At 33.1% G+C, this 16159-nt stretch overlaps 1 protein-coding gene across 1 annotated transcript in view; it reads left to right on the top strand.

Annotated features, from left to right (window-relative positions):
* The window catches only part of LOC129228189 (F-box only protein 7-like), a 62100-nt gene that overhangs the window by 3038 nt on the left and 42903 nt on the right, over positions 1 to 16159 (top strand). Inside the window, exons 2-3 of the mRNA XM_054862857.1 lie at positions 5585 to 5738; positions 8446 to 8680. Of these exons, the coding sequence (XP_054718832.1) occupies positions 5589 to 5738; positions 8446 to 8680 (385 nt within the window). The 5' untranslated portion in view covers positions 5585 to 5588. The remainder of the gene's footprint in view (positions 1 to 5584; positions 5739 to 8445; positions 8681 to 16159) is intronic.

The raw sequence follows: 16159 nt of genomic DNA, 5'->3' as shown, positions 1-16159 counted from the left end.
AAATATTTAAGTATTTGAAAATAACTAATGCAGTACTATAGTAATACAACAATAAAATAGTACTAATATTTCGAAATTTTAAATCTAACATTCTGTATGTAGTTAAAATTCTCTATTTTACAGAGATTTTTAAAATTGCTCTAAACACTAATATTAGGGCTATCTTTAGAAAGGTGCAAATGTCGACCGCCTGACTAGATTACTGAATTTGAAGTTGATGACTGGTCGAATATTCAATTCATCCAAAATATTTCGGTGGTTATGAAGAACAGTCGAGTTCAATCGCTTCTGCCCCATTGTTGATAGGACAGACTTTATCCGCAGGTTAGCACACCGAAGCAAATTCTAAGTGCTCGCAGCACCATACAGTATCATTATCCACACCACTGTTTTCAGTCAACCTGCTTTTTACCGTAATAATTATTTGTTTTAACTCATTATGGAATGTATTTTACAAGGTAAGTATCTTCAAACAAGGAAAATAAAAAATACTAAGACAAATTTGAACTTAGAAAGCATTAAATAGCTAATAATTTTCTTAAATTATTGGGGAGGGGGGGCTCTGCCCCTTCAAAAAAATTTTTTGAGGGGGCTCGGGCCCCCAGGCATTTGAAAGGGGAAGAAATAAATTGTGTGCATTTCAATGAATGTTAAGAATCCTAGGATAGAAAATTTCCTGCTTTTCAAACTCTTGTTACCTCTTGATAGCCTAGCAACACCTAGACTGCATCAACCAACATGAGTTGCAAATTGTAATTGTTGACTACAGTTTCAAAAATTAGGGGGGGGGGGGGATTCAGGGTTTATTTTATATTGTGCTGTGTCCATTATTTTTCCCCATGTACCCCGATTGCTCCAGATTATCTTTCATTTTGATCACAGTTTGAAATTTTTTGCTAACACACAGGTCTTGAAAATATTTGCAAAGAAATCCACTTAATTCCTATTCATATTCGACTAAACGTTTTGAAGAAATGTATCAAACACTAAAGGACCTTTGTTTGCTGCATTCATTTTCAAAAATAAATTGGTTAACAAAGCTTCCTCATCATTAAAATGTATCTTATGCAGGTTATTTCAGCTTGAATTGTTGCTTCTGATAACTTTTAAGACATTGACTTAATAAGTGAACAGATGCTAGCATAAATATTGAAAAGTAAGGGCACACCTTCCTTTTGCATTTTAGTTCAACTCTTATTGATATTATCTCAAGTAACTTGCAAAATAATATAAAGCAATCATGGTTTAATTTCTAATGAAAGAAATCTGGAAGCCCAACATTTTTCAGAACCTATTTTAAAGGGTAAATAGATTGAATTTCTCTGATAATGAGAAAATCTGCATGAAATTGAAAAGATGTATTTGCGCTAAGATCCAATGCAATTCAAGCTGGGCCGTATTTAAGGGGGTCTTAGGGTTCAACTCCCTTCCCTCCTCTCCCCCTCCAAAAAAAGTTCAGTTTGACATTTAAATGTTTGTTTATATTTAAAAATTTCCCAAAATTATTGTTCCAAAACTCAAATGTCTTTCATATGTATGTTAATTACATAAAACGCTTTCATAATAGATAATTTAACGACTTGAATATTATCCCAAATAGCGCAAAGCTCTACATGGAAGTTTTTAAACCCTCTCCGAAATTATTTTCTGGTTACGGCCCTGAATTCAAGCTCTGATAATAATCAAATATCAACTTAGCATAATACACTATTTCTGAGCAAACTTTTTTTTTTTGCTATGAGCTCTTACTTTAGGCAATGCCAGATGTATGGGTGAGGGGAACAAGCAGAGGTCGAAATTAGCATCAGCTACTTAGGTGCCATTGGCAACCAATATTTTTTTCTTAGGTGCCGCTATGCTTTACTTGGTTGCAATTTGCAAATGCCTTCAATAACATGCTAAAATTTATACTAAACTATAATATGCATGAAAACAAGCTGATATAAATGTACAATGCATTAAAATAATGCATTTTGAAATCACCTGCTAAGTTTATACAAGTACTATAATTACTATTAACTTAATTTAGTGACATAAAACCAAAAAAAAAAAAAAAACAAATTCTAGATTTTAAAAGTATTAAAAATATTGACAAGATGCAAAAGGATTGCAATCTCGAACACGATACGCAATTTTCCACAAAGTACAAGTTTAGTGTTGGAATGATTTCGAAAATAAATTTATTCATTAAAAAGAAAAACAAACGCAGAAAATAAGTTAATCTGAAGTGGCATGCGACTAATTGTCAAAAAATATTAATATATTTACAAGATGCAAAAGGATTGAAAGGTCAAAAGCGAGAATACACTTCCCGCAAAGCACGTGCTCATTGTCCGCATGTTTTGAAAAAAGATAATATATTATAAATTAAAATAAAAAAGAAAATAAGCTAACCTAAAGGTAGCATATGTAAAAACAAATTCTAGATTTTAAAAGTATTAAAACATTGACAAGATGCAAAAGGATTGCAATCTCGAACACGATACGCAATTTTCCACTAAGTAAAAACAAGTTTAGTGTTGGAATGATTTTGAAAATTTTTTATTCATTTAAAAGAAAAACAAACGCAGAAAATAAGTTAATCTGAGTGTCATGCGACTAATTGTCAAAATATTAATATATTTACTCACAAGATGCAAAAGGATTGAAAGGTCCAAAACGAGAATAAATTTCTCACAAAGCACGTGCTCATTGTCCGCATGTTTTGAAAAAAATAATATATTATAAATTAAAATAAAAAAGAAAATAAGCTAACCTAAAGGTAGCATATGTAAAAATAACTTCTAGATTTTAAAAGTATTAAAATATTGACAAGATGCAAAAGGATTGCAATCTAGAACACGATACGCAATTTTCCACAAAGTAAAAGTTTAGTGTTGGAATGATTTCGAAAATAAATTTATTCATCAAAAAGAAAAACAAACGCAGAAAACAAGTTAATCTGAAGTGGCATGTGTCCAATTGCCAAATAATATTAATATATTTACAAGATTCAAAACGATTGAAAGGTCAAAAGCGAAAATAAACTTCCGGCAAAGCACGTGTTCATAGTCCGCATGTATTGAAAAAATAATATGTTATAAATTAAAATAAAAAAGAAAAAAAGCTAACCTAATCGTAGCATATGTAAAAATAACTTCTATATTTTAAAAGTATTATAATATCGGCAAGATGCAAAAGGATTGCAATATCAAACACCGGAACTATTATTCCGAGAAGAACGTGTTTAGTATTGAAAATTGCATTTATGATGTGTTTTGAAAAACAATTAAGCGCAATTGAACAAATATCTTTAAAAATAATAATAAAAATAAAAAAAGCGAATGAAGCGCCTGCACTAATCAACAAGAAAACTACTTATTGTTTCGAATCTTGCAGTAGGACAACCATCGATGAATCCAGTATCTTCTTTTTTTCCAAAATCTTTACAGACTTAACATACCATCAGGTCTTCACCCTTTCTTTCCAACCACGGAAACTGCTTTTGCCACTTGATGAAAGTTGCAGCGTTGACACTTTTCCGTGTACATTTAGAAGTCGTATCTACTTCGTCATTATTTTTTTCTATTTCGACTTCATCGGCAATCCTTGGCCGTTTATTCCGCTAGTATTTAGTGGCGTAAAATATGACTTTAAGTAACGTTTACTCATATTTTCAACAAATAAAAAATGATGGTAGCGATGATTAAAAAAAAGAAAGAAAGAAAGATGTGCGAAATCCTGTGCGAAAAAAAGGAATCCTCGTACTCGCCGTGCGTTCGTGTTACGACGGGGGGTCGAACTTGAAACATGAAAAAGATCAGACTATCTGCTCAAACAACCCTGAGATGAGTCCGGTTTTGGAGGGGTGGGGCGATCGGGGGTAAACAACACTGAGGGAACAAAGGGGAGAAAAGATTACTCCAGAAAGAGGAGGAATGGAGGGGTGTGCTTGCAATGACACTGGCTGCTACAGTTCACGGGCAAAGGTGGGGGGGGGGGGAATTGTTCAAGCTTTTCCGACTGAAAGCGATACTTCCAGGAAATTTTCCGCGATCGCAACGCACACAGATGTTTTTGGAGACAAATCTTCCGAAAGTGAAAGCTTAGTAGGGGGGAAAAGCTAGGCGTCACAGTGACGACTACGTTTCAAATCGCGGTCGTAAAAATGAAATTTACAGTTGCAATATACGACTAACGACCGCTAATTTCGAGCACTGGGAACAAGTCCAGGCCGTTGCCCTGGCTGGTAATCTGTAGGGGTGGCAAAGATGGGTAAGGGATGCAGTTCCAAGGTTCTCCCCAGCTTGGAAAAAACATACATCCATCTCTGACTTCGGGAATGGTTTTGAAAAAAGTGGGCATTTCTAAATACAGTGAAACCTCCCTTAACGGACACTCCCGAATAACGGACACCTCTAATTAACGGACATTTTTGCAAGTCCCAGTCCCTCAATATAGGCCATTCCATGTAATTCACTCTGAATAACGGACACTCCGAATAACGGACAGTTATTTCACAAAAAATTTCCCTTGCGATCGTAGCACTTCCGTTTTTTTTCTTTTCACAGAATATCTTAGTAACTGCTTGCCTTACAAAGCTTTTCATCCTCCACCAACTGATATTCTCCCCCCCCCCCGTCACTTTCTTGGAATTAAAAGAGTGGTAATGGGCAGAGGCAGCGATTGGGGCTTAAAAGTTGGGGGCAGAAAAAAAAAAAACTAAAAGACATGGGTACTTTTTGCGAGCAGCGAAAAATAAAAAAGAAAAAAAAAAGTCATAATTTTGTTACGGCTAGTTTTGAGAGTGTTGAAGCAGATAAGTGAAAACTGATGTCAGTCTAACAATTAACGTACGTTTTTCTTAAGATTTTAATGAATTTTGTACACAATAAGATAAAGAAGAGGAAACTGGGTGCTTTTTCTAACTGGGACTCTAGGGAGATGCAATTGAGCAGACCGGCGCCAGTAGTAGTCGGCTTTATGGCGCCGTGGTTTCATTGGGTTATTTAATTTTTAGACATGAAAAAGATTTGCCCATATTCAAGGTCATATTGCCAACTGTCAATCATGCAATATTGATACTCGAGATAAAATAAATAAATTAACCATAAAAAAAATTGCACAAGTGGAGAATTTTTGGAAGCACTGAAATACAGTAAAGAGTTGAAAAACTTTTTTCCTGAGCAAAGGGGACACTGAAGGACTTGCTAAGGTAAATGATTTAAATATTTATATTGAGAAACAGGCTTGTCATGCAAAAAAGAGATGTCAAACTGTTTTAACTGATTACTTTAATTGATTAAATGCTTTTTAAGACAAGTGTGTGCTGTCAGTATACCTTTATTAAGAAAAAACAAATTAATTACTCTTGACGTAAAATGTAGTAAACCTTTCGCAATTGTTTCGATTGTGTTCAACAGCCCATTTTAAAAAAGGTAAATTAAGTAGTTCCTCCTAATAGCGGACACCTCCCAATAACGGACAAAACTTCTAGTCCCTTGACTGTCCGCTATTCGGAGGTTTCACTGTATTTTAATATGTTGATAAGTTTTTTTTTTCCATAATTATTATAGTTATTTTGATATGACTTTTGAATTTTCAGTGCTATGACAGAATCAACAGAAAAACTTTTTGAAGAGAAGGATTTGTCAAAAAATATTTCACATTTAGTGCAACAAACAAAAATTGAGAATGCCTCTGATGCTCTAACTGTTTTATTGCATGGATTTATGATTGAAACCGGCTATATTCCTTCCGTGAGTATTTTCAATTCTATCAGGATGTCCTGGTTCAATTAAAATGTTTTCTGTATTGTATTTTACGCCGTTTTCATGAAATTACTATACAGGCTTCCAGAGTCGGATAAAAATATAAAGTACCTGCGCATGCAACTCAAAAGAATCTGCAAGCTAATAATTGTCTATCACGTAAAAAAAAGGGGGGGGGGGTTGGATTCCAAAAAAAAATAAATAAATAAATAAATAAATAATCATAAGAAATAAGTACATTTTGTAAAAGTTCGTTGGGCTAAAGCACAGTATAAAGCACAAAATTGCAAATAATTGCAGGTATATGCTTTGAGGTTAAACTAATTTTCATGCCAGTTATGTGAGCCCATGGATGCAAAGACCTAAGTTGAATTTCAAAATTTGCAACGCTTTTTTTCCCCAAGCGATTAACTATGCAAAAAAAAAAAAAAAATTGATGAATTCACAATCGGCATGTCCCGCCTTTTTTGCACAGTTTAGCTTCTACTGTAATTTAAGTCTTTAACTAATGGGAAGATAATATTAAATTATGCCAGAATGTGTTTTATTGCTTTAGTTCTTAGTTAAAAGGATTGAGCTGAAATTGGAAAATGTCCAAATTTTCAAGTATTAATCGGGAAAATTTGTAGAATTTTTATTTTGCGGTAAAGTCCGAATCTCTTGCTTTAAGCATCGTTGTTTAAACTAAAGTGCTGAAATTTAAGCGAGTTTATCCTGTAATTACTTCAAAGTAAATTCATAACTTTTTTAAGCATCCATAAAGGCAATCGTTCAAAGTTTTTTTCATGCGTATTGTCAAAACTTTCGGCAGAGATCCGAAATTCGGCAAAGTCCATGGTTGTCCGATTGAGGGTAATTAACTATCAGTAAGTTGTTAAGAAATCCTTTTTATGAAATATTTAATCAGTTTAAATTACTTTTCAAAAAATCGCTTCGAGGTGCACACCCCTATGCTACAAACTAATTTTGTGCCAAATTTCATGAAAATCGGCCAAAGGGTCTAGGCGCTATGAGCGTCACAGAGATCCAGATATCTCGACAGAGAGAGATCCCAATATCCAGACAGAGAGACTTTCAGCTTTATTATTAGTAAAGATGCTTAAAAATCCGATTTTTTTCAGAAAAATTCTATTTTTCCTGGTGGTTTTATTTATTCATTTTATTTATTTATTTATTTATTTATTTATTTATTTATTTATTTTTTTGAAAATCCAGGGATTCCAATTTAGTGCATAGAAGGAATATTCTTATTTAAGACTTCCATTTTTTTTTTTTTTTTTTGAAACTTGCCAACTTTAAGCTTTTGCTTCACCAAAAACTGCATGCAGTGTTTGAGTTGTTCCTCATACATTTAAAAACCTATTTTATATTTTCTTCCTTAAATCTGCTTACTTTATTTTTTGAAAATTTTATTTAAGTTATTAAATAATTGATTACATCAATTGGGGCACTGTTATTTGACGTATTTGCAACAAGATTTTCCCCCAAACAGCATTTTAAAATCAAGACATTTTCCCTATTTTGGTTCTGACGTTTTAATTAAACACAGGGAAATAAATGCTGACACCTTTTTACATACTTTTATATTGCCTGACTGATAATTAAAGACGAATTTGGCTAAAATATGCTCTTCACAAAAAGTGCAGTCAATATAAAAGTTTAGATTGCCAAAACTGTGTAGTTGATTGCATTGAAATTTAAACTTGTTTTTAACTAAATGTATAACAAGGCTTCAAGAAATTTGGAAGCAAAATTTTATTGATATTAATTTAGAATACAAGATACAATCAATAAAAATTTTGATTGCATTAACGTAAGCATTTGCATTTTTTCAAAAATCCAAATAGTGGCGCTCCGTTCTCTTCCCAAAGAGATTGTCCATGCCTCTAGTTATGTCTGTGTTAATAGCACATTATTTTCTTTAAGTGTTAGTCAAAAAGTTAAGGATTTACTGATTTTCATGGAAAGGTAGCTTGATATTTTTAACTTTGGAAAAGTTGTTATTCTTTCAATGAGAGAATCATTAAAACACAATGTGCAATCTTTTTCTTTATCTTTACTAATAATAAAGCTGAAAGTCTCTCTGTCCGGAGGATGTCTGTAGGATGTCTGGATGTCTGGATCTCTGTGACGCGCTTAGCGCCTAGACCGTTCGGCCGTTTTCCATGAAATTTGGCACAAAGTTAGTTTGTAGCATGGGGGTGTGCACCTCAAAGCGATTTTTCGAAAATTCGATGTGGTTTTTTTTCTATTCCAATTTCAAGAACAAAATTATCATAAGATAGATGAATAAATTACGAAATTATCATAATGTGGAACCGTAACATGGGCACACGCCAATTGGCGAGATACGAAATTATCATAACGTGGAACCGTAACATGGGCACAAGCCGATTGGTGAGAAAATTGACCATACATTATTTGTAAATATACAGGCGAACCAAAAGACCTTTTAATTTTTTCTATTTCGGGCAAAGCCATGCGGGTACTACTAGTAATTCATAAGGCATTATGAAGCACTCCTAATATGCCCAATCAGTTTTTCTCATGAGTAAACAACATTTTAAAGTTACTTTTCAAGCAGATTATTTATACATTATAGTTTCAAAAAAATGTCGTGTATTATACAATAGGATGAATGCAATGTGCTTTAATATATTTTACCTAAATATCTCTTGTTTTTTTTTAAATTCAGGACATAGATGAAAGTGAGAAGTACGACCACATGCCAAAACAATGGATGAAGAATGGTGTTTACAAAATTCGATATTTTTATAAGAATTTTCCTCAACTGTATTGCTGGATGACTTGTATTCCTATGTACAACAACTTGTCCATTTTCAGTGCAATAGATAGTCCTCAATGTGAAGCTGACACACAAATAACTTTAAACATTGATAGATATGTAAAGTACAGCCAAGAATTTTCAAGTAAGTAGTTAAGCTCACACATGCTCGCATTGTGTACAGTGATCTCTCGCTTATACGGGACCTTTATTGTATGCGTTTTTCACTTAATGCAGGTTTTTCTCACGAGCCCGGCCAGCGATATAGGAAAACAATGTTAACTATTATTCATTTATACACAAAACCTAAAATGCACCTTTCACTTATGTACGATAAAGTTTTTTCAAGTTTTAGTTAAATCACCTATCCACGCTTTGATTATCCAAAGATTTGTACACTTCTTGTTCTGTCTCTTGAAATGCATTCACACGCCTTTATTCCATTGTTCGGATTCTTCCAAGAACGTGTTCTTTTTCACACAAATGTGCAGTAAGGGGTTTAATTTTAGTCTTGTGATTGACATTGAGAGGAGAGAACGGGTTACATACGAAAAGGTCGACATCACTAAAAGTCGTGGTCAAGCAGTAGCACTAAGCACTGACATAGCCTATTGAGGATCTTTTGCATCCTCATAGACTATAACACTGATCACGCGACATTTTTAAGGTTTTGGGGAATTTGCTTATACGTAATGTAAAGTGTATAAAAAATGACAAAACCGACAACCTCAAATTTAGCATTTTTATTAAACTACAATGCATAAACAGAAACTATGTGCACATTTATTCATTAGTATTAGTAGTGTACTATTAGTGTTACTGTAACTGACGTTAATTTATGGCATTTAAGCTTATTTTTGGATTTTTCGCCTATGCGCGAATCTTACTTGTGTGCGAAAATTTCTCTGCCCCCTTTGGTTGCATATAAGTGAAAGGTCACTGTATCTTATAAACAGTCAAATCCCATTTTGATAAAGTTGAAAGGCAAGTTTATAAAGCTCATAAATGAAATTACATTAAAACATGATTTAAGCTGTTTTGTATTTGTGCATTTTTGTAATCTCTGTTCCCATGATTTTTTTTTTCTCTATCCAAATTGTAATAAACTTTTTCTAAACTAGATTCAAAACCTAGGGCCATTGAGGGAGGTGTGGAGACACTCCCAAAATTCTTAGTTTTAACACATAGTGCATATATGAGTATGGTAATTTATGTTCATGAAAGAACTTTTACGACCAATCCCTCTCCTAGAAGGTAAATTTTGCCTCTAGCACAACTAAATTTTTTCTTGTAGATTTCTCATTAATTTCCATCACTTTTTTTCCAGTTGTATCTAGTGATGACTTTCTTAAATATTTTCTTTTGAGTGTATGCTTCTTCTAGATTAAACTTTTAAAATCTCTGATTTTGAATGACGTACAGTGGAAAACATTTACCATGAAACTTGAAGAACCGAAATAATATTTATGTTAAAAAATTGCTTGTTAAAAGATTTGTTTTAAATTGCACAGTATACTATCCAGACCGATATATCACCACGCATTAACCGATTTTTCATGTTAAGGCTGCTCTTCAGTGGGGAAGAAAAACGATCTCGCTTGAAAATGGGCTTTTTCTTTAAACGAAAGCAGTGCTCATCAGTGAGCACTGCTTTCTGCTTCTTTGCTGTGAAATGATTGACACTTCAACAACCAATAGAACGAACGGTGACCGATGGAAGTGTGGATCATGTGACCTGTCACATTTTGCAGGGGGACAGACCGGACGCTACCCCTGCTGTGCATAGTAGTCGAAGGAGGTAATAGCTGACGGCGAAATGAAACCGCAGCTTTTTACAGATCCTTCCAAGGAAATTCTACTTCTTTCCCTCTTGAGTCTTGACTACATAGGTAAAAGAAAAATAATTCAATGTAAAAGGTGCGGCATTTTACATTGCCGCGCATTTTGCAATCCTGCTTGTGATATTAATTTATTTGTATTCGCACTAAAATTAATTTTTGAAACGAAGATTTTTTTCCTCATTAATACGGTTCCAGATCTCATCTAGGAAAAATTAACGAATGAATATTTGCAATAAATAAATTTATAAATTCGTTTTATTTTTAGAAAAATGTTCGTTATTGAAAATTGATGATTTCAAAAAAGGAAGGAAAAAAAAGATAGCCTGCACGACCACACTGAATTTTAACGAAATGAACTCCAAATTCTAACTAAAAAAATTATTTAAAAATGGATGATCCTACTTGATATACTTGAAAAATCGAGTGCCGAATAAAAGTGGGGACTAAAAATACTAGTTATGGGTTGGCGAAATTGTTTCGCTTCCGCTGCCTGTTTGCCACTCTCCCCAATCTCATCCAAGTTGCCAGAAAACATTCTTCATAAAAATAAAACTAGATCCTCTTTGCATAGTAAATACTTGATGGTACAATAAACATTAATGCCTTTAATTAGTTACATTTACCTTTATTTGAACTGATAATATTTATATTTTAGTGCTAAATTAAATACTACTTTGTTGGTTAGTTACTTGTTTTACAAATGCAGTGGGGACTAGAAAAAATGTGGCTACTATAATTGCTTTTTCTCACCACTGGTGACCAGAAAATTCCTCCAATCTTTATCTTTGAATCCTTTTCTTTTTGAAAAAATATTTATTTATTTATCTAATTACTATATGCAGATGGGAAGGCTACGATAGCATATCTCAAGGGGTTGTTATGGTGAAAGTTCTTTCAAATTGAGCATAACAACGGCAAAGTTGCAGACGGCTACGGATAAGGATTTCCTGAATTTGAAAAATTAAAGATTTTTCTGTGATCTTTGTTTGTATGCAGGGGTGCTCACCCTGCTCCAAGCTCAAAGGCAAAAATCACCTCTTCCCCCCACTCTCAATGTTTGTAAACTATCTTACAATGAAATTTTGGAATAAAGCTAAACTTAGCACTTTTAGAGTCTCAAATTCCCAGTTACTAAATTCGGCAAAATACATGGGGTATTACATACACTATATGACCAAAAGTATTGGGACACTTTTGAAAATTCACAATTTTACGGATTTCTCAAGAAATAAAAGACCAATTGCTCTCTACTCTGTAATTTTTTTCACATGAAAAGTATACTCCAGACGTCAAATCCAATAACAATTAAGTCTGCTATTCATTTAGGGGACCAGCAACAAATAATCCGTTCTTATCATGAATCACTCTGTAACGATGGCAGGAAAGTGTTGCCAGTTTGCTAACGATCCCTTACCATTCGTCGCCTATCCTAGAATTATAGAAATTCGGCTCATTAGATCGCTGATAACTTTTTAAATTTTAAAGAAATTGCGGTGGAATTTTTTTCATGGATTGTAGGATGTATCTGAGCTTTGGATTGTGAACGTTATAAATTGCTATCCTTCGTAGATGCGCAGATGCGCAGTGAAAAATTAATAGCTTTAATTGTTCATATTAATTTTCAATATTTTAACTTCAAATTTTATTATTATGTTTCTCTAAAATGCTGTCAAATATTTTAAAAGTTTAGTAACGTTTGACGAAATACTCTGCGTAATATGAGTCGAAAACCTTCAAAAAAATTTTGCATTTTTGAGAGAAATGCTTATATTTCCATGGGTATAAGACATACTTTCACAAAAATATAAAAATAAGTTTTTGATAGATTTTTAACTCATTTCAGAAAATTATAGCTTATTCCCAGCAATTTACAATGAAAAATGATCAAAAAACCTTTTTTTTTCCTCAATTTGTTGTTGGTCCCCTAAATGAATAGCAGACTTAATTTTTATAGGAAAATGACAACTAGAGTATACATTTTATGCGAAACAAATTATAGAGCAATTGGTCAATTATTTCTCGAGAAATCCCTAAAAATGTGAATTTTTGAAAAGTGTTCCAATATTTTTGGTCACATAGTGTATACAGTGCTTCTGCTTCAACACTTTGAGTTTTTATTAAAATTTTCTAATAAGTCTTGTGAGTGTTTGATCCTTATTAGTTGTCATAATAAATATTAAAGGTTGTCCTTTTTCTCAGGAGGCACAAAAATATATCTGCCTGAAAAAAAACTTGAAATACTTAGGAGCAGTGGCGCCGACTCCATGGGGCCTGAGGGGGCCCGAGCCCCCTCAAATCTATTTTTGAGAGAGCAGAGCCCCCTCAATAAATCAAGAAAATTATTAGTTACATTATGCTTTCTAAAACTCATAAATTTATTTTTTATTTTCTTTGTTTGAAGATAGTTTATCTTGTAAAATACATTCAGTAATGAGTTAAAACAAGTTGAGTAAAACGGGTTTTTTTTTAAAAAACAAGTCAACATTCAGTTCTTTATGTAAGAAACAGTAATGTACAGTTAGTTAAGAGATGGTTTTAAGTTTGAGGGGGTGTTTACAATTGTCTAAAATAATTCGGTACGTTTATAAAAAAAAATTTACACGTACCCTTTCCACAACGTGAAATTTCGACTTACGCGAGGGGTCTTGGAATGCATCCCTCGCGTAAGTCGGGACTCGACTGTACTACAAGGCAATATATATTGAGGTTTGTAAAATGGTGCAATTTTGCTCTATTGGGCGATTTACATCAACTGGAGTCACACAGGACATTGCAGTTGAACAAGAGTGCTTGCTTTTATTAAACAGAGGTGAAACATTTTGAAAAATAAACTGAGTTTTTAAATGACCTAGACATTGAGAGACTGCGTTTATGCTTGAATATGTTAGCCGATATCATTAATGAAAAACAACTGGTCTTAAAAAGCGTACTTAAATTAAATTACCTTTTTACAAAAAGGCTTGTGTGTGTTCGTATTTATTTTTTCCTTTTTTCAAAGCCAAAAAATATGTGTCGGGCTTGTCGAGTTTTCGGGGTTCTAATGTTGATTATTTGACTTTAAAATGCTTTAAAAGAAACTTTAAAACTAATGTTTTTCATCTCAAATTTAGAAAATTTCCTGCGGCATGTCCCCCCCCCCCTTCCACCCATTATTTTTTAAGTCGGAGTCTCTGGGTGTGCCCTTCAATGCAAGTCAAGCGCCCTACCTTTTCCATGCCTAGCTACGGCACTGCATGACTCCCCATAAAATAGAACAAAGAAATGTCTCTTATTAAGACAAGTGGCATGATCTAGTTGAACCAGAAAAATTTGTATACCAATTTTTTGATTGTTTTACTTTGAAAACGCCATGTCACATACTGTTTGTTTAAATTATACACACCAGAAAATATGTAAATTGGCATTTTCAAGGCACAAGTATCGACCTTTATTTTGGGGGGGGGGGAACCTCCGTGGCATTACATAACCGCCTAAACCCCCCAGTGGTGACTGGCCCAGCCCCCTCAATAATTTTTCCAAGTCGGCGCCCCTGCTTAGGAGGAAAAAATCTCAACGCCTCGCCCTGCCAGATTTTAAAGTTTTTATCGCTCTGCCTCGTTTTCATGCATCTTGCATTTAATGAATCAATAATAAAAAAAATATAAAAAGGGCAAGAAACAGATTTGCAGGAAATACATAAAGTTACAACAAAAATGAAAATGAACAGCTTACATTTAGGAAAGCAATTATAAGTACAAGTAAGGGTATTTCACATTTGGAAAAAAAAAAAAGAAGAAGAAAAAAAACAAGACAAACTTTTTTTTTAAAGTTCTGTGTTACGCACTTCTGTGCCGAAAAATTGTCGTATCGTGTCTTCAGTCACAGAATAAAATGAATGTTCCAATCAAAGGATTATCAAGTAATTTTCATTCGTATAGAACAAAAATCTTTTTTGAGATCCCACATTTTCTATTCTATTGACTCCTAGTAATATGTAAATACAGCGAGAGAAAGGATTTAGCTTCTTGTTTAGGAGACTGAACCATTTCTATATTTAATTAACATGATCTTTATCGTAAGCATACTATTTACTCAGTAATACGCCCTATTTTTCCAAGCACTCTGTCTGGGGCTATGCCTTTTAATTTTCTCGAAAATAAAATTTTCAAAATGCAGTTTTAGACGATCTCTGGTAGTATTTGGAAGTAAGAGGTCCTGAGATCTTCCACCAGCAAATTTTTGAACTTGAAACGCCAAAAACACAATTTCAGGTTGTCTTCAATTCTGTTAGGAAACGGGGAGTTCGGAAGCTTTCCCCGGAATTTTTCGAAATAGTCTAAAAACGCAGTCTTAGTGTGATGTTGGGGGAGGCAAAATTTTCAAAGTAAACATGATTGTAGGCCATCTTTAGTAATGTTCGGGGACATGCAGGTTTTTGAAATCAAAGTTCCAAAAATGCAATTTTAGACGACTTTTTTTTTATGGTCAAAGCAGGACTTTTCGCAAACTCCCTTCCCGAAATTTTTCGAAATTAAAGCCATAAAAACCAAATTCAAGACGATCTCTAATAATGTTTTTTTTTAAGGGGGGGGGGGGGGTCTTATGTGACCTGAAAACCTTTATGCCTGTAATTAATTTTTTTCTACACTGTAATAAAATGCTAATTTAGCTTCTGAGAATGAAAACAGAAAGCAGTGAAAACTTGTAACCCCCATTCTATATTGTTCACATCTTTGTTAGCTTCATCAGCAACATAAGGCTGAAAACGTCATTAAAACTAATACATACAATGCTTAGTAATTATATCACGGTGTGTTTTTTACATTAATCGAATCATATTAAATTACTAATATATTTTTCATGATTTTCTATGTATTTAATGAGTATGTTGGTGTACGGAATGTTTTCCGCAACTGAATAAATGTTTTTAAAAAGTATTTTTATTCTCCAAAAATATAGCTTCCAAATTCTTATAAAGATAAATTAAAAAAAAAAAAAAGCTATTTCTATTGTGAAAACTTTTTTGAAGACATCAGAAAGCCTTCTGAATTTTTGTTTTCTTGTCAATCTTAAATGTTGGTATTAGTAATCTGGAAATTTTGTATTTGGATGAAATTTTGCTTTTTAATTTTATCCACATTGATGTTTTTTTTTTCTGAAATGTAATTTTACACCCCCCCTTTTAAAAGTAAAATCTACTTAAGTGAAATCTTGAATGAGTACAAACAATTAGTAACCATGGCGACGAAAATTTGACTTCTTAGTAAATATTGAAACAACGAGCTAGAGTTATTCTTGTCATCATGACAATCTGAAAAATCAGAGCAACATCAGCTTTGTTCAAGTAAGGATAATAAGCATTCGCAATTGAACAAAAAAAAAAAAAAACTTATTTTTTTCTGGAAGAATAAATATTGTCCTGAATTTTAGTTGTTTTCCAAAAATGCTAGCGCGGTTGGAGAAATAATATTTAAGCAACATACTTCAAAAAATATAAAACATGTTTTTTAATTGTAAAGCTTGATTCGCTCTAAAAAGTATGGAATAACACAAGTACATGATTTCTTGATTGAAACACTCAAAACCTGCAGTTAATCACAATATCGATATATTTAAGCTATTTCCAAAACAGCTAATTAAAAATAAGTATTTTAACTTTTTTTTTTCATTGTTTCTGGCAATAAATAAAAACTTGAGGTAAAACGCAGGAATTATGACACAAAATGTAAGCTAGGAAATAGTCTGTAATAAAAATAAAATTAATCACGATTCGCATTGCTGCGCTGGAAAATAAAAATTATGCT

This window comes from Uloborus diversus, chromosome 1, assembly GCF_026930045.1.
Source record: "Uloborus diversus isolate 005 chromosome 1, Udiv.v.3.1, whole genome shotgun sequence".
Classification (NCBI taxonomy): Eukaryota; Metazoa; Arthropoda; class Arachnida; order Araneae; family Uloboridae; genus Uloborus; species Uloborus diversus.
This window is presented reverse-complemented; position numbering and strand designations above follow the sequence as displayed.